Raw genomic sequence first — 22,226 nt, forward strand, 5'->3', positions numbered from 1 at the left:
GGGACAGAACAAAACAAAAACAGGCTTACAGGCAACAGGAACTCAGACTAGGAATACTAACAAAACAGGCTTTAACTCAGAACGGGCAAACACAGGTTTCCTCCGAATCAAACAAAACAGGACGGAGCAAAACGGAACAGAAAATGCAATGAACCAGCAACCCGCAATACCCAAAACCCCCCTTAAGAAGCAAACGCGCAAATTAGGCGATCTGCTTCAGAGTCGTTTGATATCAAAAAGCAAGACATCTTAAGCTAACGGGGAGCTAATGCAGGTTAGCTCAAATCTGGGTCGTTTGATATCAAAAAGCAAGACAAAGTACGTTTTTTGAGTGGATTTTAGTGTTGCAGATTCTTTGGTCTGGGGGTGGTCTGAAATATAACCTCCTTGGTGTAGAAGGATTTACCGCGCTATACTTTCCCCTAAGTGGTTAGTACCCTGACACTTGATTTACCCAAAACCATCAAGATGTTTTTAGCACGGAGGTCCGACGAGAAGCACTGGCAAAATGAGATCGGCGTTAAATATCAGCTGGTTTTTGTAAGAACCTCCCAAAGTGTCGGCCCCGGAGAACCGACTCCGTTTAACCCGTGAAATCCGAAACGGTTTGGAAAGATCAGTCGGCATGGACTGGAAAAAGTGGGTGTGCGTTGGTTCCTGAGTAGAAGGCCGAGGAACAGGGCAATGTTTCTTTTGGAGAGAGTCAGAAGTCACGGTATCAGGTGTGATACCTGCACCGACTCCGGAGAAAAACAAAACTGGAGTGGGGGAGGTCGCCCTGGCTGGAAGTTATTACCGAGGTGTTGACGTTCGTGTTTTTGTTTCCGTTTCTGTTACGCTCTGGCTGCCAGAGATGTTCAGATCTTTTGGTTTTGACACATTGAGAGAAAGGAATGTGAAGGTTACACTGCAGTTTCTACTGGAAGGTAATTATCTTGGAGTCGGAGCTTCTGCTGGTCTAGGTGTTGGTTGGTTGGATCCTGAAGCTCCTGATGTCTCTGTTCCTGGACCGGATCGAGAATTCCGACTTTGAAAAAATAGAGATGGAGAGAAGCAATGCAGCTGAGGACATTGATGACAAGGTTTCTAAATAAAGACAAAATCGGTGTAGACTTTCGTCCAATCAAAGGAGGGGGGGCGTAATTTATGCAAAACGTAAAATGAAGCTCTCCTGGAAACTCATTCAAGATAAAAGAGATCATCTCAATGAACAAGAGACTTTTGCAGGTGGATTGCGAAGTTTGTATGATAAGATAAGGGTGGAAGACCATTGCAGGGAAAGTACTGATACGAAAGGATACAGCAAGTACTGATAGGGATAGGGATACTTGCTGTATCCTTTCGTATCAGTACTTTCCCTGCAATGGTCTTCCACCCTTATCTTATCATACAAATATGTAGATGAACATAAGTGCATTTATAACAACTAAAATGAATAATGTGATGATCAAAGTAATTGTCATGGTTGCCACGGTGCCCAATTGGCCCCGCCTGTGTGTGTCACGGTTGCTGTGGTGCCCAATTGCCCCCGCCCATGTGGTGCCAGCTGCGGCTCGTTGAGAGATTAGATTTCTGTCTATGCAAAGCTCAGCGCTCTCTTGCTTCGGTTGTCAGCCCGTCAAACGAACTTCTGCCCCATAAGACATGGGTTCTGCCTCGGTCCTGTTTTCCTGTTGATATCTTCAGTCCTGTATTGTTCCCGTTTATTTTTGTCCTGTTTAATTTCTGTTTCCAGTTTTGTTTCTGTCTATTTTGGTCCTGTTTATTATTTTCTCCAGTTTTCGTTCTTGTCTAGTTTCTCCTGTTATCGATATCCTGATTTGTAAAAAGAAAGAGAGAAAAGGAAAGAGAAAAGGAGAGGGGGAAAAGAGAGAAAGATAAAGAGAGAGAGAGAGAACATGGGAGACAACGTAAGAGACAGAGAAGGTGAGAGAGACAGAAAAATGGAGAAAAAGTGAGAGAAATACAGAGGGAGAACACGATAGAGAGAAGGTGAGAAAAAAGGAGAAAGAAGACATAGAGAGAAAAAAAGAATAAAAAGAGACCGAAAAAGAAAATTAAAGAAAGAAAGAAAGTGAGAAAGAGAGAGAGAGATCAAAACAACAAGAAAGGAGAAAAAGATAGAGTAAGAAAAAGAGAGAACAAGAGTGAGCATTAGAAAGAGTGCGAAAGAGTGAGACAAAGTGAGAAAAATGAAGGAAAGAGAAAAAGAGTCAGAGAAATAGAAAAAAATGAAAAAAAAGGAGGAAAAGAGAGAGGGTGAGAAGGAAAGAGAAAGAAAGAGAAAGTTAGAGAGAGAGAGAAAGAGAAAAACAAAAAAACAAGACAGAGAAAGAAAACAATAGAGAAAAAAATGAAAGAGAGAGAAGATAACGAGGGAAAGAGAGAGTGTGAGAATGAAAGAGAACAAAGAGAAAGCAAGAAAGAGAAAAAGAGAGTAAGAAAGTGAAAGAAAAAAATATTAGAAAAATGAGAGAGGGAGAGAAATACTATTTAAACTACAGCTCATTTTTCTCTTGCGCTTCGCTCAGTGTTGTCTACCGGGCCGGGTTAAAATCCTCGGCGGGCCTGATTCGGCCCATGGGCCGCCTGTTTGACATCGTGTCTGATACGATACCCCAATATAAGCGTCTCACAGACGATAGCCCCCCAAAAACCTCCCCCCCGACTCGCCCCTCAAATGTTTACTCCCCCAACTCAGTCTTATAAATGTCTCATGAGTTACACACTGAGAAAAAAAGGGAGCCATTCTCACGTTTCATGTTTGCTCACTTTTACGACGTGTAAGCGAATCTTCATCCTATGTAGCGCTCGTTTGACTGTAAAACAACAGTTCTATTTGTGTCAATCCCCTGTTGTAAGTCCGTCTGCGAACCTCAGTTAACAAGCAAGCCTTTTTCGACCCTGACTCCCACCTGTTTTTGCCCCCGTCTGTCCCCCGGCTTCGACCCGTTTTTTGATCCTGACCACGTCTAATCTCCCGTCCCGGCTTTCAAGCTCTTTTTGTCCCCGACCACGTCTACTCTCCTTTCCTGGCTTACGACTCGTTTTCGACCCCGACCACGTTTTTGCTCTCCTGTCCCGGCTACTGACCCGTTTTTCCGTTTCTTCCAATAAAACTTGTGAGAAACGCAACGCAAGTGGGTCCTGTCTCTGTTCTGGTCCTGACAAATCTTAAAAAAAAACATTTCAAGAATGATTTATAAATTTAACGGAAATGCTGTGAATAAAAAAACTAGTTGCATCAATAATTACTAAAGGATAAGAAAAAACAATTACTTATACTTATACTTAAAATATTTAACTGTTCTGAAATATTTACCAAATTAATCATTGACTGATTGGCTTCCCTCCTATATAAGCTCAGTGCTCTTGCTCACCCTTTGTCAGTCCGTCAACAAACCTCTGCACCCACAAGGCGTGTGTTTTGACTCTGTCCGGTTTCCTGCTTGTCCTGTCCAGTATTGTTCCCGTCTATTTTGTCCTGTTTTAATATCGATCTCCAGTTTCGTTCCCGGCTATTTTGTTCTGTTTGATATCGATCTCCAGTGTCTGGTATCGTTCCCGTCTAGTTTGTCCTGTTTAATTTCGATCTCCAGTGTCTGGTATCGTTTCTGTCTAGTTTGTCCTGTTTAATTTCGATCTCCAGTGTCTGGTATCGTTTCCGTCTAGTTTGTTCTGTGTAATTTCGATCTCCAGTGTCTGGTATCGTTTCCATCTAGTTGGTCCTGTTTAATTTCGATCTCCAGTGTCTGGTATCGTTTCCGTCTAGTATGTCCAGTTTAATTTCGATCTCCAGTGTCTGGTATCGTTTCTGTCTAGTTTTTCCTGTGTAATTTCGATCTCCAGTGTCTGGTATCGTTTCCGTCTAGTTGGTCCTGTTTAATTTCGATCTCCAGTGTCTGGTATCGTTTCCGTCTAGTTTGTCCTGTTTAATTTCAATCTCCAGTGTCTGGTATCGTTTCCGTCTATCTCGTCCTGTTTAATTTAGATCTCCAGTGTCTGGTATCGTTTCCGTCTAGTTGGTCCTGTTTAATATCGATCTCCAGTGTCTGGTATCGTTTCCGTCTAGTTTGTCCTGTTTAATTTCGATCTCCAGTGTCTGGTATCGTTTCTGTCTAGTTTGTCCTGTTTAATTTCGATCTCCAGTCTCTGGTATCGTTTCCGTCTAGTTTGTCCTATTTAATTTCGATCTCCAGTGTCTGGTATCGTTTCCGTCTATCTCGTCCTGCTTGTTATCAGATTCCAGTGCCAGATATCCATCCTCTCTTATTTCTTTCTCTCTCTTTTTCTTTCTCTTTCATCTACTCGTCCGGCCCCCGACAGAATGTTTGTTCTATCGTGTGGCCCCCGAGTTCAAATGAGTTGGACACCCCTGACTTAAACACTGTCTTGTGAGTCGCCTTTTGTCGGTCCGTCTGCGATAACTCCTGCTAAACCCTGTTGTGATACATCAAGCCCTGTGAATCTCCGTTTTTGCCTGTGTTTTGCTCCTGTTTTGTTCTTGCCCCGATCTGTTTGATTTTTTTCCACTTCCTCGTTTTGATCAATGTACTTCCCCGGATCGAGTGTGCGCTCATTCCTCTTCTCCCCAATAAACTGTGAGTAACGTTACGCGATTGGGTTCTCCTTCCCTGTTCCTGTCCCGGTCCTGGCGATGACAGCATGATGAATGCCCATCTCTGTTTCGAAAATGACGAATAAGAAGAGCGATAAAAAAAACCAAAATAAAATAAAATAAAATGATGACTCACAACACGTGGTAAGCTTTCTCTGCTGGCTTTGATCTCTTTGATCTCCGGCAAAACGAACATCAAATGCGACAGAAACAAAATGAAAATCAATCCAAACAGCTTTTTTGCCCTTCCATGTATTCCGTTACTCCCCAAGCCTGCACAAAATGTACTCATTTGATTCCTATTTAGTTTCTTTTGTCTTTTATTAGCATATTTGGTAATGGAGTAATCCAAAAGTAATCCAGTTAAAGTAACCCTTCCCAACCCTGCTAATAAAAGAGAGGTTTTCTCCTTTCATGCCAGCGCTGTGGCTCCATGTTACTTAGCACTTCTTTGATTTCCTGCTTTCTGTTAAACATTTTCCACTCTGTGGGAAAAGACCAAATCAGGAGTGTCCAAAGTGCAGTGTTCTGGTTTCCCCGCGTCCCTGCGTCCTAGACGCGTGATTTTTGCCGGGGACACATCGTGTCAAATCAACGTGCGTCCCCGGGACGCATTTTTTTGACACCAAATTGTCATTATCATTTTTTAAACAAAGATTTATCGCACTCCAAACTTTTCGTCAGGCAGATCCGCCATTGTTGTTTTGGTCTCGCGGTTCGAGTTTTTGTCTGCACGCCCATTTCAAGTTCGAGTCGTGTAGTGAAAGTCCGTCTCTTTTTAGAGAACCGGCTTTTTCGGCTCAACTCATTCAAGAGAGCCGGCTCTCAAACGGCTCACTTGCTTTGATGCATTATATTACGAATGATCAGGGTTGGGTAGGGTTACTTTAACTGGATTACTTTCAATGACTTTTGGATTACTCCAATACCAAATATGCTAATATAAGACCAAAGAAACTAAATATGAATCAAATGATGACTCACAACACGTGGTAAGCTTTCTCTCCTGGCTTTGATCTCTTTGATCTCCGGCAAAACCAGGGTTGGGTAGGGTTACTTTAACTTGATTACGCTCAATTACTTTTGGATTACTCCAATAGCAAATATGCTAATAAAAGACAAAAGAAACTAAATAGGAATAAAATGATGACTCACAACACGTGGTAAGCTTTCTCTCCTGGCTTTGATCTCTTTGATCTCCGGCAAAACCAGGGTTGGGTAGGGTTACCTTAACTTGATTACTTTCAATGACTTTTGGATTACTCCGATAGCAAATATGCTAATAAAAGACAAAATAAACTAAATATGAATAAAATGATGACTCACAACACGTGGTAAGCTTTCTCTCCTGGCTTTGATCTCTTTGATCTCCGGCAAAACCAGGGTTGGGTAGGGTTACCTTAACTTGATTACTTTCAATTACTTTTGGATTACTCCGATAGCAAATATGCTAATAAAAGACAAAATAAACTAAATATGAATAAAATGATGACTCACAACACGTGGTAAGCTTTCTCTCCTGGCTTTGATCTCTTTGATTTCCGGCAAAACCAGGGTTGGGTAGGGTTACCTTAACTTGATTACTTTCAATTACTTTTGGATTACTCCGATAGCAAATATGCTAATAAAAGACAAAAGAAACTAAATAGGAATAAAATGATGACTCACACCATGTGGTAAGCTTTCTCTCCTGGCTTTGATCTCTTTGATCTCCGGCAAAACCAGGGTTGGGTAGGGTTACTTTAACTTGATTACTTTCAATTACTTTTGGATTACTCCGATAGCAAATATGCTAATAAAAGACAAAAGAAACTAAATAGGAATAAAATGAGTAAATTTATTTTCATTTTGTTTCTGTGGCATTTGATGTTCGTTTTGCCGGAGATCAAAGCCAGGAGAGAAAGCTTACCACATGTTGTGAGTCATTATTTTATTCATATTTAGTTTCTTTTGTTTTTTATTAGCATATTTGATATCGGAGTCATCCAAAAGTAATTGAAAGTAATCCAGTTAAAGTAACCCTACCCAACCCTGGCAGTCTGGAAGGGAGGTCTGGTGCAGGTAGGCATGGTTTTGTGGAAACCGATCCCGTCTAGAAGCTATACGTGGCGTAACAATCAGAGGGTTCGTAAGGGTGCTTGAAATCCTTAACAATGCTTGAATTTTGGGTGAATTGCTTGACATTGTTGCCATTGTCGTGTTTGTTCTGGACCAGAATTGCCATCCAATGTGTGTTGGCAGTCTGCAGGGTTGGGTAGGGTTGCTTTAACTTGATTACTTTTAATGACTTTTGGATGACTCCGATACCAAATATGCTAATAAAAGACAAAAGAAACTAAATAGGAATAAAATGACTAAATTTTGTGCAGGCTTGGGGAGTAACGGAATACACGGAACGGCAAGAAGCTGTTTGGATTTATTTTCATTTTGTTTCTGTGGCATTTGATGTTCGTTTTGCCGGAGATCAAAGAGATCAAAGCCAGGAGAGAAAGCTGACCGCGTGTTGTGAGTCATCATTTGATTCCTATTGAGTTTCTTTTGTCTTTTATTAGCATATTTGGTATCGGAGTCATCCAAAAGTCATTGAAAGCAATCCAGTTCAAGTAACCCTACCCAACCCTGGTTTTGCCGGAGATCAAAGAGATCAAAGCCAGGAGAGAAAGCTGACCACGTGTTGTGAGTCATCATTTGATTCATATTTAGTTTCTTTTGTCTTTTATTAGCATATTTGGTATCGGAGTCATCCAAAAGTCATTGAAAGTAATCCAGTTCAAGTAACCCTACCCAACCCCGCTAATACCCAAGGGTACCACGTTGGTGACTTTCGACCTTCCGGTCCCGATTTTTTTCCGCATCACACAAAGAGTTTATGAAAGCATGCCGAGCAGTAGGGTCTCCCTTTGTGCTCCTGAAAGATGCCCTGGCTGAGTTGGCGCAAACAATAGGCGCAGACAAAATGTTCCGGGTGAAACTTGGCGTCCAGAGCCGAGACGCATCGGCCCGTGATGGGTTGGCGGCATCCGCCGCACAAACTTCCCTGGCGCGAGTGAAAGTGTGTCTGGCAAAACGGCCGGCCATCCAGTTCCATGAAACGGCCGTCCGAGAAAGGCTTCAGGCAGTCCTGCAAGGACAAAAAGTCAACTGTTGGACTGTCAGGTGGCTGAATCACCCTGCTAGTCTCGATCCTCCACTGAAAAGATCTTAAAACCACCTAGTCACAGGACACGGAAAAAACATCGGATTACCAAACGGAAACAAGTCAATATTTGCACAAAATACGGATGTACCACTGTCTGAAACTCGTGAGAAAAAGTTAGCAGACAGCAGGGCAGACAACTCTTAAAAGTTTCAAAAGAAGCTAACAAAACGTGTGACGCTCCGAAACGTAAACGTACATTAAAAGCATAGTGAAAAGAGGAGTTCACGTGGCTTGGAGCAAACATTGCATGAATGAAGATGAGTTTTTCACTGGTACGCCTCAGGGCTGTCCATCGTCTCCAACTTTGTTTTCCCTATTCACTTATGATTGTCAACCCAATTCTGACCATTCACTAGTCGCTAAATATGCAGACGACACCACGGCTACTGGCTTTACTTCAAATGGAGACGAAACTGAATACCGAGTAGAAATTGATTCACTTTCCACCTGGTGTCATGAGAGTAATCTGTTATTGAATGTAGGTAAAACTAAGGAGATGATAATAGATTTCCATACTAAGCATCCCCCGCATGTGCCACTGTCAATTAATGGTAGTGAGGTGGAACTGGTCCCTTCATTCAAGTTTCTGGGTACTTACTTGTCAGCTGACCTCACATGGACTGTCAATGCTATTGATATTCCAAAGTCAGCCAGACAAAGGCTCTACTTCCTTCGTCAACTCAAATCATTCGGAGTCTGTCAATCCATTCTAGTCAATTTTTATCGTGCTATCATTGAATCCGTTTTAACGAGGTCAATCGCAGTTTGGTTTGGTGGCGTCAATCAGAAAGAATTGTCAAAGATGGAATCGGTAGTGAGAACGGCAGAGGAAATAATAGGTACTGGCCTCCCGTACCTGCAAAGTATCTACATCGATCAAACTTCCGCTATCCGTATGTTCAACGGGAATTGATTTAGGTTATTATGTATAGTATTATTATTCCAACAATTCCAAACCACTTCTCCATTTTTCTTGTGTTCTCTTTGCGTGTACTTTGGAAAATGATATGCAAATGTTTTTGATGTACGTCTATGTTTTGTAGCGTCATCAATTTTGTTAGCTTCTTTTGAATCTTTCTTCTGGGGCTGAGCATTTGGCTTGATTCCCAACCACTTCTCCATTTTTCTTGTGTTCTCTTCGTGTGTACTTTGGAAAATGATATGCAAATGTTTTTGATGTACGTTTACGTTTTGTTGCGTCATCAATTTTGTTAGCTTCTTTTGAAGCTTTCTTCTGGGGCTGAGCTTTTGGCCTGATTCCCAACCACTTCTCCATTTTTCCTGTGTTCTTTTCGCGTGTCCTTTGGAAAATGATATGCAAATGTTTTTGATATACGTTTACGTTTTGTTGGGTCATCAATTTTGTTAGCTTCTTTTGAATCTTTCTTCTGGGGCTGAGCTTTTGGCCTGATTCCTAACCACTTCTCCATTCTTCTTGTGTTCTCTGTGCGTCTATATGCAAATGCACAACCTTATAACGCTCGGGAAAGTCCAGAAGCAGGAAGTTATTGGATGCAGGCTTCTGATTGGCTGCCGAGTATGCAAATTGCCAAACGAACCGAAATTCGGAAATTTCCAAACCGAACGGAGATTTCGAAATTGGATTAAAGCAAACGTTAGATTTATATTATATCAGACACTGATATAAAACATGTGCCCAAAGTTCCTGTTTTTTTCCTACTTCTGTATTGATGTTTTTCTTTTTCATGACAGACTTTCTGAAGCTAATGCTAAGCTAAGCTAAGTAGCTGTGAAAATGAGGAGCTCACCGCACAAACGAAGCACTCCGGATGCCACGTCTGATTGGCCGCAGTCAGGTAGTCTCCCTTCACCGCCCCCCCACAGCCGGCACACTTGGGGGCAAAGAGGCGGTAAAAGTCCCTGGAGCAATATGGCTTGCCGTCCTTCTCTAGAAAACCTTGAAACGCGTGTTGCCAAGAATATCGTTAGCAATTAGCTTCTTTGCGCACCAAAAATCAATCGCTGTACCGTCTTCTCCAAAGACGTCGCCGCAATGTGTGCAGAAGAAGTGGTCTGGATGCCAGTTCTGGTCCAGAGCTGTCAGGATGTTCTAGAAGAACCAAAGTTGGGAAATTATTAGCCCTTGTTCTAAATCAGGAATCTAAAACTCAATTTGTTTCGGGGCCGATGGAGCTAGGGGTCTTAGTAAAATTAGGCCAAATCTCACTGTCTCACTGTTCTCAATTTTGACAAAAAATAAGATCTAAAAATTGAAGTTAATCAAGCAGTCATAAATTAATCTAAAATTATCATTTTGCATTTACATTAAACTTTCTTATGAGGGCGGTGTCACGGTTGCCAGGGCGAACAATCGGCCCCGCCATGGGTGCCAGCTGCAGCTTGACAGATTGGCTCCCTGTCAGTATTTAAACTCTGTCCTGACAGTCCCATTTTGTCGGTCTGTCTGCGAATCTCTGTTTTAACAAGGCAAGCCCTTTTTCGCCTGTCCTGTTTTTTGCTCCTGTTTGTCTCCCGCTACGATCTGTTTAGATCTCGACCACGTCTGTTCCACCGTCCTGAATAACGATCCGTTTTTTATCTCGACCACGTCTACTCTCCTCTCCTGGCTTTCGACTCATTTCCAATCCGACCACATTTTTTGCTCTCCTGTCCCGTCTACTGACCTGTTTTTTCCGTTTTTTCCGCCATCACTCGCATACGGAAGTGCCACTTTCACGTTCAGAGCGAGATAGATAGATGTCTAGATAGATAGATAGATAGATAGATAGATAGATAGATAGATAGATGTCTAGGTAGATAGATAGATAGATAGGTAGATAGATAGATAGATAGATAGATAGATAGATAGATAGATAGATAGATAGATAGATAGATAGATAGATAGATAGATAGATAGATAGATAGATAGATAGATAGATAGATAGATAGATAGATAGATAGATAGATACTTTATTCATCCCCGTAGGGAAATTCCCACTTCCAGCAGTATCCTTTTGTTGAAAAATAAATTTATAAAATAAAGACATAGAATACAAAAATACCCAATATAACATTTTGCTATAGAGTATTTGAATTGTGCTAAATGGAGCTAATAGGAGCTAAATGTGCTTGCTATCTTAAAAATGTTGGCAGCAGACAGCGTGAAACCAAAATAATGAAAATGCTAATGAAAGACATTACAACCTAATCACGCTGAAAAGACGCTCGAGTTTCTCTTAAGCGAAAACGTGCCAAACGGTATCGAACAATTTTTGTTTTGACCCTACCAATATTATGAGACCACTAAAAAAACAAAAAAGATTGATATTGGGGGGGTGGCTTAGAGGATTTCCTCTTCCATGGGTGGTTGAGAAAATGGGTCGGAACGCTTTTTTTCTGCCACTTTATACCACAGAGGGGAAAGTCGCCTAACTCTTGAAGCTCATCTTCCAAAAGTAAGTCCAACTTAACTTTATTTCTCTTTATAGAGCAGATTATGTAATGAAATGTTTGTTTTTAGTAAAAAAAATGAAAAAAATTGAAAAAATGGTAAATAACGTCCACTTCACCTGCACAATAGGCCCTTTGCAGTATGCGCAACGCGGCGCGAAGAGTTCCTGGTAGTCCTCCTGGCAGTACGGTCGTCCGTCCCGTTCGAAATAGCCTGTCGTACTGAGTTCCGTTCCGCACGCCGTGCACACAAAATGCTCCGGGTGCCACGTTTTGCCCAAAGCGGCCATCATCTGAACAAAACGGAAAGACACGACGTCATACTTCTGAAACAATGGCAATATCATCTCGAACGTGATGATCTAGAAGAGAGGCCACCAAAATTTTTGAAGCTAACCGTTTTATTGTTACTGTCTAGCGCAAAGGGCTACCAGGTTGATCTACATTTATACAATAACATCATGAACAGACTCTTATCTGGTCTCCATGTGTTTTGTAGACTTGGAGAATGCATTCGACAGTGTACCTTTGGGAGCCCTGCGGGGTGTGCTTTGGGAGTGTGGGGTACCAGGCAGTCTAATCCCGGTTTTACGGTGCCAGAGTTTGGGTCAGTAAGTCAAATTTGATCCGGTTAGGAGTTGGACTCCGCCAGGGCGACCTATTGTCCCCAAATCTGTCCATAACTTTCATGGACAGAATTTCTAGACGCAACCCTGATGTTGAAGGAGTCCTCAACATTTCACCTCTGCTCTTTGCAGATGATGTGGTGCAGTAGGTGTCCCATACCAGGACAGGAAACTGGAAGAAGAACCCAATCGCGTAACGTTACTCACAGTTCATTGGGGAGAAGAGGAATAAGCGGACACTCGATCCGGGGAAGGAGATTGATCGGAACGAGGAAGTGGTCAAAATCCAACAGAACGGGCCGAAAACAAAACAGGATCAAAACATGGGCAAAAACGGAAATTCACAGGGCTTAGCAAAACAAGAGCAAAAAATATAGGCAAAACGGAAATTCACAGGTTTGGCAAAACGAGAACAAAAACACGGGCAAAAACGGGGATTCACAGGGCTTGACGTATCACAACAGAGGAGTTTCGCAGACGGACCGACAAAAGGCGACTCACAAGACAGCGTTTAAGTAGTCAGGGAGCAATCTGTCTCAGCTGGTGTCCATGGGCGGGGCCAATTGGGCGCCGTGGCAACCGTGACAGAACCTGGTGCCACACGGTGGGGACCAATTGGGCGGCATGGCAACCGTGACAGTAGGATTCCTAACACAAACAGCATTCCAAATGAACTTCTAACTTCTCCTGCCTTTTATTACCTTCCCCACAATGGCTTTGTTGCAAGCGGCGCAGAGGCCTTTGGCCACCGTGCAAACTCCGATCTTCTCCAAGTCGGTGGTCAACCCTCCCAGAAGATCATCGATGCTGTCTTGCTCGCCGGCTAAAGTTGGCCCTTCTGAATGTTCTTGACCATCTTTTGTCTCCTGAAATCCTTCATGACACAGTTCCTGCGGTGAAGATGCTGCTGCTTCCTAATGAAAGACAGGAGGAAGAACATGAGTTGACAAGGAGACTGTCCTCGTCATTTTCTGTCGTGTAGATACAAAAAATCCAATCCATCCATTATTTTTGTCAGCATTGCACCAGTCAACACTGGTGCAATGCTGCCCCCTACTGACTGGAAGGCATCATTTCACAACGCCATTTCATTTACATCAGGGGTCTGGAACATGTTTGACCCAAATAGATAGATAGATAGATAGATAGATAGATAGATAGATAGATAGATAGATAGATAGATAGATAGATAGATAGATAGATAGATAGATAGATAGATAGATAGATAGATAGATAGATAGATAGATAGATAGATAGAGGCAGAGTGAGAGATAGATAGATAGATAGATAGATAGATAGATAGATAGATAGATAGATAGATAGATAGATAGATAGATAGATAGATAGATAGATAGATAGATAGATAAATAGATGTCTAGATAGATAGATAGATAGATAGATAGATAGATAGATAGATAGATAGATAGATAGATAGATAGAGGCAGAGTGAGAGATAGATAGATAGATAGATAGATAGATAGATAGATAGATAGATAGATAGATAGATAGATAGATAGATAGATAGATAGATAGATAAATAGATGTCTAGATAGATAGATAGATAGATAGATAGATAGATAGATAGATAGATAGATAGATAGATAGATAGATAGATAGATAGATAGATAGATGGATAGATAGAAAGAAACAGGGAGAGAGAAAGAAATAGATAGATAGCGGCTTGTTGACAAATTGGCTTCCCTTCTATTTAAGCTCAGTGCTCTCATTTTTCCTTGGTCAGTCCGTCAACGAACCTCTGCCCCGCAACTCAATCCTGTTTCCTGTTGGCATTTCCTGTCTAGTAATATTCCCCTTTATTTTTGTCCTGTTTATTATTCTCTCCAATTTTCTTTCCCGCCTAGTTTCTCATGTTATCGATATCCTGATTTGTTGTCAATCCTGTCTGTCCTTTTCAACCCCATCTCTCCGATATCAACTCGGGCTATTGGAATCGGTCTCATTGGGATGCAGTTTGGATTTCAGTTAAAGGAAACTGGACCTCCTTGCCCTATTTTCAATATACTCTTTCATTATCAATCCTGTCTGTCCCGTCCTGTCCGGTATCGACCCCATCTGTCTGATATCTGCTCAGGCAATTGGTATCGATCTCGTCGGCCTCTGACTTCCTATCATTTCACGCCAGACTGCTGCCTAACGTGCATGACGCCCATTTCCTGTAAAGTAAAAGCTTTTGTGAGTCACGTCACGCGTTTGGGTTCTTGTCCTGTTCCAGTTCATGACAAATAATGCCAGACCCTGTGTCCCATATCCACAAATATCCCACTTTAAAGTATCTCACTCCGACAGTTAAGTGGCTCATTTTGACAAGGTGCAAGCAGTTCTTCGATAAAAATGTCACAAAACACTGTAAACGAAAAATTTCCAGCTGTACAGCACGTGAGAGAGAGAACGAAGCCTGCTGTGTGTGCAGATATCCACCCACCCCTACCTCTCACCCAATCGAATTGCTCCCTGTACTTGGCTGGTGTTTTCGGGCATTTACAGTTTGTTCTATGGGTTTATATGGGTCATAGATTGTCTAAACAGTGAACATACATGATTGAATGGGGTCTGTTGGAACCCTTTATATGCTGGAATGAGCCGACTTCAGACCCAGTGTCTGAGATCTGTGAAATCTCAGAACCTCACCTGTGAGGCCAGGTTCATAAGATCTTGCAAAATGGAGTCCAGTTCCAAGGTCGGAGAATCCAGGGAAGCTCCTTCAGGAAGAGTTGACTCACTGAAACCCCCAAAAGAGACGTTTTTTCAGAGGTTGCCAACCTTCTATGTGTAATGTAAGATCAAACATCAAACATTCCGGTTGTATCCACCAACTCTGTTTTTCAGAGGCACCCAATTGGCTCCGCCCGTGTGGCGCCAGCTGCGACTCATTAACAGATTGGCTTTCTGTCTTATTAAGCTCAGTGCCCTCTCTCTTACGTTGTCAGTCCGTCAACGAACTTCTGCCCCGCAAGACGTGGCTTTCGTCTCGGTCCTGTTCCTTTTAGTATTTCCTGTCCGGTATTGTTCCCGTTTATTTTGTCCTGTCTAATTTTAGTTTCCGGTTTTGTTTCCGTCTATTTTTGGGAGAAAAGTGGTGGAAAAGAAAGAGAAAGAGAGAGAGAGAGAGAGAGAGAGAGAGAGAGAGAGAGAGAGAGAGAGAGAGAGAGAGAGAGAGAGAGAGAGAGAGAGAGAGAGAGAGAAATAAATACAAGTACAGTGTCTTTGTTCGAGGCAGCTGGCTTTGGCAACATCAAGTTGATGTTTCAACCTGCAGCTTTGTTTTTCTCTTGCGCTTCTCTGAGTGTTGTCTGGCGGGCCGGATTCAATCCCTTAGCGGGCCTGATCTGGCCCGCGGGCCGCCCGTTTGACACCTGTGCTTTATAGGATTGTGATGTTCGTTAAGCCAGCAGGGAAGGCCTTGCAGGCCCTGACAACCCTACACTGCTTTAGCTGTGTTATTATTGTTTTATTACCAGTTTGTACTTATAAGTAGTGTTTTTAAATAACTTCAAACAACAATAAGAAAAATATTTTCAAAAACTATCATGTTTTCAAAGACCTTGATTATGTCAAGGTCAGTTAGAAATCAAATCACCTAGAAAATCACAATTCGTTTCCGGTACAAGATGGCTGAAGCGAAATTAAAAAGACATGATGTTAAAATGCGGAGGTTTCATTCGGGCAATATTTGATAAATACCTGTTTTTCTTCCCAGCACTTGTTGCATCGGATCCCTAGGAAATCACAAAAAAAAGGGATTTATTTAAATTACATTATATTGAAATCAAAATATATAAATAAATAAATATGTATAATTATATGTTTCTATATTGAATTATGTGAAAGCAAAATATTCCTTTTTTTATTTTACTATTTTAAACGTAGCTTTTTTACAGTGTGGAGCTAAAAAAATTGTCTAAAAAAAATTAATTCACTTGGCAATATTATTTTATTTTATTTTTTTTCCTCAATTGTTTTCTCAATTTGACACGGTTGCCACGGCGCCCAATGGGCCCCGCCCATGTGGCGCCAGCTGCGGCTCATCGACAGATTGGCTTTCCGTCTGTTTAAGCTCAGTGCTCTTACTCCTCCTTTGTCAGTCCGTCAACGAACCTCTGCCCCGCAAGACGTGGGTTTTGACTCGGTCCTGTTTTCTGTTGGTATTCCCCTGTCCGGTATTGTTCCCGTTTATTTCATCCTGTTTAATATCGGTTTCCAGTTTTGTTCCCGTCTAGTTTGTCCCGTTTAATTTCGATATCCGGTTTTGATATCAATCCTGTCTGTCCCGTTGTTTAATATCGGTTTCCAGTTTCCTTCCCGTCTAGTTTGTCCTGTTTATTTTCGATATCCTGTTTTAATATCAATCCTGTCTGTCCCATGGTTTAATATCGGTTTCCAGTTTCGTTCCCGTCTAGTTTGTCCCATTTAATTTCGATATCCTGTTTTGATATCAATCCTTTACGTCCCATTGTTTAATATCGGTTTCCAGTTTCGTTCCCGTCTAGTTTGTCCCATTTAATCTCGATATCCTGTTTTGATATCAAGCCTTTCCGTCCCGTTGTTTAATATCGGTCTCCAGTTTCGTTCCCGTCTAGTTTGTCCTGTTTAATTTCGATATCCTGTTTTAATATCAATCCTGTCTGTCCCATTGTTTAATATCGGTTTCCAGTTTTGTTCCCGTCTAGTATGTCCTGTTTATTTTTGATATCCTGTTTTGCTATCAATCCTTTCTTTCCCGTTGTTTAATATCGGTTTCCAGTTTCGTTACCATCTAGTTTGTCCTGATGATTTTCGATATCCTGTTTTGATATCAATCCTGTCTGTCCCGTCCTGTCCGGTATCGACCCCGTCTGTCCGATATCTGCTCGGGCGCAATTGGTATCGATCTCGTCGGCCTCTGGCTTCCTGTCATTCCACGCCAGACAGCTGGCTAACGTGCATGACTCCCCATTTCCCGTAAAATAAAAGGCTTTGGTGAGAAACGCCGCGCGTTTGGGTCCTGATCCTGTTCCGGTTCTTGACACATTTATTTTATGTACAGTACTTTATTTTACTTCCAATACACCAAGGGTGTCAAACTCATTTAAGCTCGGGGGCCGCATGCCAGGAAAAAAAAACTCTCACATGGATCCACACTAGTAGATGAATGAGAAAAAGAGAAGGTGATAAAGAGAGAGAATGAAAATGGAGTGAGAGAAAGAGGGGGCAAGAAAGGGAGTAAAAGAGACAAAAAAGACGGAAAGAGCAAGAAAGAGAAATAGAGAGAAGAAAGGGAGAAAAAGATAAAATAAAAGAGACAAATAGAGAAAAACAGAGAGAGGAAGATAAAGAGAAACAAAGAAAAAAGAAAAGAAAAAGCCTGAGAGATAAAAAGGAGACAGAAAGTGTGAGAAAGAGTCAAAGAATGAGAGTTTGAGAAAGAAAGGTAGAAAGATACAAAGGAAGAAGGAAAGATACAGCTGCCTGGCTTTGGCGGCATCTAGTGGACATACTTCAAACTGCAAGTCATTTTCCTCTTGTGCTTCTCTCAGCGGATTCTCAGCATGTTTGACACATATGCAACATACTGTATGTTCCCTAGTTTATTTTCATGTTTTATGTTTAAATAATTAAGAGATAAGAACGGATGTCAAGAAAAGCACTTGTTATGTATTTTAGCCGGCCTTTTCAAAATAAAATAGTTAAAAATGTATCAATTCCAAATGAATATAGACTCATATTTTCTTGAAAAGTATACAAGTACCGAGCCTGTCATGATTACTGATGTGATTGGCTCCCTGTCCCTATTTAAACCCACTCCTATCTGTCCTCTGTTGTCAGTCCGTCTGCGAACCTCTGTGTATACTAGGCAAGCCTTTTTAGACCCTGACTCCCGCCTGTCCCGTTTTTGCTCCCGTTTGTCTCCGGCTACGACCTGTTTTGTCCCCGACCACGTCTGCTCACCCGTCCTGATTTATGACCCGTTTCCGACCCCGACCACGCTTTGCTCTCCCAGCCCCGGCTACCGACAAGTTTTTCCGTCCCTGACAACGACATCGCTCGTTACGGATCCCGACCACGTCTGCTCTCCCGTCCTGGCTTACGACTCGTTTCCGACAGTCCTTCCTCTTTCTTTCAATAAAGACTTGTGGTAAACGTTACGCAATCGGGTTCTGTTTCCGTCCTGGTCCTCACCAGCCCATTTCCCTCCACTTTAATAAATAAATGACCCCAATTTGTAAGTGTTAAACAACTTTATCATGAATGTGAAAATGTTGTCCAAGACCTCTTGAAAAGTTCCTCCCGAAGCGGTCTGGTTCAGGGTTAGCTCCTCCAGCAGCAAATCTGGAACACAAAAATCAAGTTCTACCGCTCACTGTGGATATCTCTGCAAAATCTTCACCCGTTCAATAAAAAGTAATCTCGCTTTTGGAGTTGAAAGTTCAGTGTGATGGTTTTTCCTGCAGAACTTGTTTTTAAGTGAAAAACTGGTTTCCTGAGGAAGTGATAGCGCTTTCTTTTACAGAAGTAAAACTTGCAACCTGGGCTTTAGTGGAGCTGATATGAATTAGATGGAGAGAGAGAGAGAGAGAGAGAGAGAGAGAGAGAGAGAGAGAGAAAGGGAGAGAGAGAGAGAGAGAGAGAGAGAGAAAGAGAGAGAGATGGAGAGAGGGAGAGAGATGGAGAGAAAGGATGAGAGAGAGAGAGAGAGAGAGAGAGAGATGGAGAGAGGGAGAGAGATGGAGAGAAAGGATGAGAGAGAGAGAGAGAGAGAGAGAGAGAGAGAGAGAGGGATGGATGGATATATATATATATATATATATATATATATATATATATATATATATATATATATATATATATATATAAAGAGAGAGAGAGAGAGAGAGGGAAAGAGAGATAGATAGATAGAGGGATAGAGAGCGAGACAGAGAGAGAGAGAGAGAGAGATGGAGAGAAAGGATGAGAGAGAGAGAGAGAGAGAAAGAGAGAGAGAGAGGGAGGGAGGGATAGATAGATAGATAGATAGATAGATAGATAGATAGATAGATAGATAGATAGATAGATAGATAGATAGATAGATAGATAGATAGAGAGAGAGGGGGGGAAGAGAGATAGATAGAGGGATAGAGAGAGAGAGAGATATTTTCCTCATGTTGAGATTTTTGAGTTTTCCTTGCCCTCGTGTAGGTTTTAGATCAGGGGATGGTGTCATAATAGTCTGTGGTTTGCAATAGTTTGTAGTCTGTGCAGCCCTTTGAGACACCTTGTGATTAAGGGCTTACAAATAAACAGGACTTGACATGTTTTTGAGTTTTTTCTTGCCATCATGTCGGTATTAGATCAGGGGATGGTGTCATCATAATCTGTGGTTTGCAATAGTCTGTGGTCTGTGGTCTGTGCAGCCCTTTGAGGCTCCTTGTGATTAACACCCAAACAAATAAACAGGACTTGACATGTTTTTGAGTTTTTCCTTGCCCTCATGAAGGTTTTAGATCAGGGGATGGGGTCTACATAGTCTGCAGTTTGCAATAATCTGTGGTCCATATGCAGGGTGGGATATCGAGATCATACTTGTCTTTTAGTCCTGCAGTCCAAATGATTAAAATTGGATGATTTAGTCAATTTTTTCACTGCACAACTGCTATTTAAGGTCAACAAAAACTTGGTGCCAGAAAGCATCCATAAATGATTCATTTAAAAAGAGGGAAATTATAATTTAAGGGGCTGTCGTCAATTCCTAATCCCAAAGGTGAGAACCACCAGGAAAAGTATGTGTGTGTCTGTGTGTGGAGTCAAACTTTGGAACAATGTCCAACTATTCACGTGTTCAAATTTAAATACAAAAAAAACATTCCTGGCGGAATAGAGAGTTGAAGAAAATGGGGTATGAGTGATATGAGAGATTGGGAATAGTGCGTCTAGAACTATGGTTAACTTTGTGTTATTGTTGCTATTGTTATATCATAACTGTGTCACGAGGGAGACCGGACCAGAACGGAGGCAGGAGGCAGGAAGGGAGAACTCAATTGCGTTGACGATCAAAACTTTTATTTAGCAAAATAAAAGTCGTCCAAAACTCAGGGACAAGACAGAACAAACAGGTTTTAACTAAAAACGTGCAAACACGGGTTTCTTCCGACTCAAACAAAACAGGACAGAGCAAAACAGAACGGGAAATGCAGACAGAAAATACAATGAGCCAGCACCCGCAAAACCCACAACCTACCCTTAAGTAGCACACACGCAAATTACCTGATCTACTGCAGCCGTGCCCAGGGGGCGGGGCCAGCCGGTCACCACAGCGACCATGCTGGACACGACAAACTGTTGTTATTATAACTATTGTTGTTATTATCATTGGTGTATTTAATAGGGAAGATGAAGGTGTAGGGAATATAAACATTTGCTTCTTACTACCCCTTTTCGAACATATTATGTCACATTATTTCGTTTCGGAGTTATTGTTTTTGTTCTGTTTTTATTTTAATGTTCAAATAAAGTTTTCATTCATTCATTCATTTTATTTTCTTTTGTCTTATGTTGCTGAATACTGAAATATCAGTAATAACCACAAGAATAATACTGTAATTTCACATTTTGTTGTCGGTTTGGATTAAAAAAAAAAGACATATCTTGTTAGTTGCATATCGGAAAATTGAATTGCTTAAAATAAGGAAGAAAAGGTTTCCTTACCGAGCTCATCCATGCTTCTTTTAGAATGAATCTGTGCGCAGAGTGTTCATTTAACTCTGTTTATTCGACTCTCTCTGTGTCGTTTCCGTTCTTGCAACGTCTGTTACCGAAGTCACCGACCACAAGTTATATCTTCACTTCCCCTGACGATATTTCAGCTATTGCTGAATCGAGATTCTTTTCCCTTTTTTTGCATATACTCACCAATTTTATTTTTATAATATTAGTAATGCGAGAGCAAGCGACCGTAACCGAACATGTATTATTTTAGTTTTGACTCCTCCAATTTAGACATTAAACATTGAAGGAACAGTGTGTGTTCTTTGCTGTGTCGTGCTACTACAAATGAGAGCTACAAAGCACAAGGAATAATACAAAATACAGTGGGACCTCTATTTATTTTGGTGTACTTGTCCCACCAAAGATCCACTCTCACGCTCGACTGGATGATAAGGTTTTTATTACAGTTACTGCAAATGAAATGAGTCACAACATTAGCTTTTCTGCTGGCTTTGATCTCTTCTATCTCGTTAGCAGCTCTCTCTGGAAACTGCCCAACAAAGCATATCAAAGAGCTTTCTTTTCAATTTACATAAAATACATTTTAGAATATCACAATATATTTTTACATCCATTTTAACAAGATACTTTTAACAAGAGATCGTATAGTGGATTTTTAACGTTTAAGGTTGAAGGTGCGCCGCTACTTCGCGGATGTTCACTTATCGCGGGTGGTTTTGGTCCACATTAACCGCGATAACCCAGGGATTACTGTACACAGAGTCAAAGTGACCAAACCATACAGGTTTTCTTCTTATTTTTTTGCCTAACTTTTTGATTTTGGGGAATAAGCGTAGCAACAAGATGGCAGACAATCATGTCGATTCCCTCTTGGTGAGCCTTGTTATGTCAAATAACTTCTCATTGTTCGAGTATTTAAAAAATGCAATTATATGTGGTGCTTTGGGGGCAGCACGGTGGCACAGAGGTTAGCACGTGTGCGACACAGTTCTTAGGTCATGAGATCGAAGCTTCCTGTGCAGAGTTTGCATGGTCTGCCCGTGCTTGTGTGTGCCCTGCGACTTGCTGGCAACCAGTTAAGGATGTCCCCTGCCCACTGCCCCAAAATAGCTGAGATGGGCTCCAGCACCCCTGTGACCCTACTGAGGATAAGCGGTGCAGATAATGGATGAATATGATACTTAATGTATTGTTTTTATTTAAATCAATATTGTTTTTTTTCGTGGTATTAATGACGTTTTATTTTAGAACGAGAATGAGCTATATAAGACACACTGTCCCTTTAAGGTTCGTGTCTATTGGACCATGGACACTGTGAAATTGACTTAAACGAACAGGATTAAATTTCTTACTTCATTGATTACTAAAATTGGAGTGATTTAATTTGATTGAATTTTGATTCCACCAATATAATAATAAATGAAAAATAATATGGCGATAATGTGTTTTTTAAACCAGGTGTGAGTGTAAATTTTTATTTTATTCTCAGTAATTTATTTTCATCCTTTTGTTTAAAGTATTTGAAACACCAAAAAAAACTCATCGTAAAATATTGAAAGAAATTAAAATACAACAGAAGAGTTTTAAATGAAATGTTAGCGCCCATATGCTAAATGTCAGTTTTAAACGCGTCACCACCTCGCACCACTGGAGTCGAGACCATTAACGCTAC

General features: G+C 41.3%; 1 protein-coding gene across 1 annotated transcript; it reads right to left on the reverse strand.

Annotated features, from left to right (window-relative positions):
- Window positions 1-7,253: 7,253 nt before the first annotated feature.
- On the reverse strand, window positions 7,254-20,641 carry lpxn (leupaxin). Its single transcript, XM_088348849.1, has 8 exons — window positions 20,534-20,641; window positions 18,091-18,181; window positions 14,504-14,594; window positions 12,556-12,768; window positions 11,348-11,521; window positions 9,807-9,888; window positions 9,587-9,735; window positions 7,254-7,739 (listed from the first exon to the last, which is right to left on the reverse strand). Exons 1-8 carry the CDS (start codon window positions 20,544-20,546, stop codon window positions 7,473-7,475), a joined length of 1,080 nt encoding a protein of 359 aa, XP_088204975.1. The 5' UTR covers window positions 20,547-20,641; the 3' UTR covers window positions 7,254-7,472.
- Between the last annotated feature and the right edge of the window lie 1,585 nt (window positions 20,642-22,226).

The sequence above is a fragment of the Urocampus carinirostris genome, chromosome 12 (assembly GCF_059441175.1).
Source record: "Urocampus carinirostris isolate Australia breed hairy pipefish chromosome 12, RoL_Ucar_1.0, whole genome shotgun sequence".
Taxonomy (NCBI): domain Eukaryota; kingdom Metazoa; phylum Chordata; class Actinopteri; order Syngnathiformes; family Syngnathidae; genus Urocampus; species Urocampus carinirostris.

What these genes read in the sequence shown, in the direction of transcription:
- lpxn (XM_088348849.1), bottom strand. An exon ending in TTATGAACCTGGCCTCACAG is followed by an intron (nt 12,769 to 14,503) that starts GTGAGGTTCTGA and finishes GTCTTTCATTAG; the next exon opens with GAAGCAGCAGCATCTTCACC. An exon ending in ACAAAGCCATTGTGGGGAAG is followed by an intron (nt 11,522 to 12,555) that starts GTAATAAAAGGC and finishes CGTTTTGTTCAG; the next exon opens with ATGATGGCCGCTTTGGGCAA.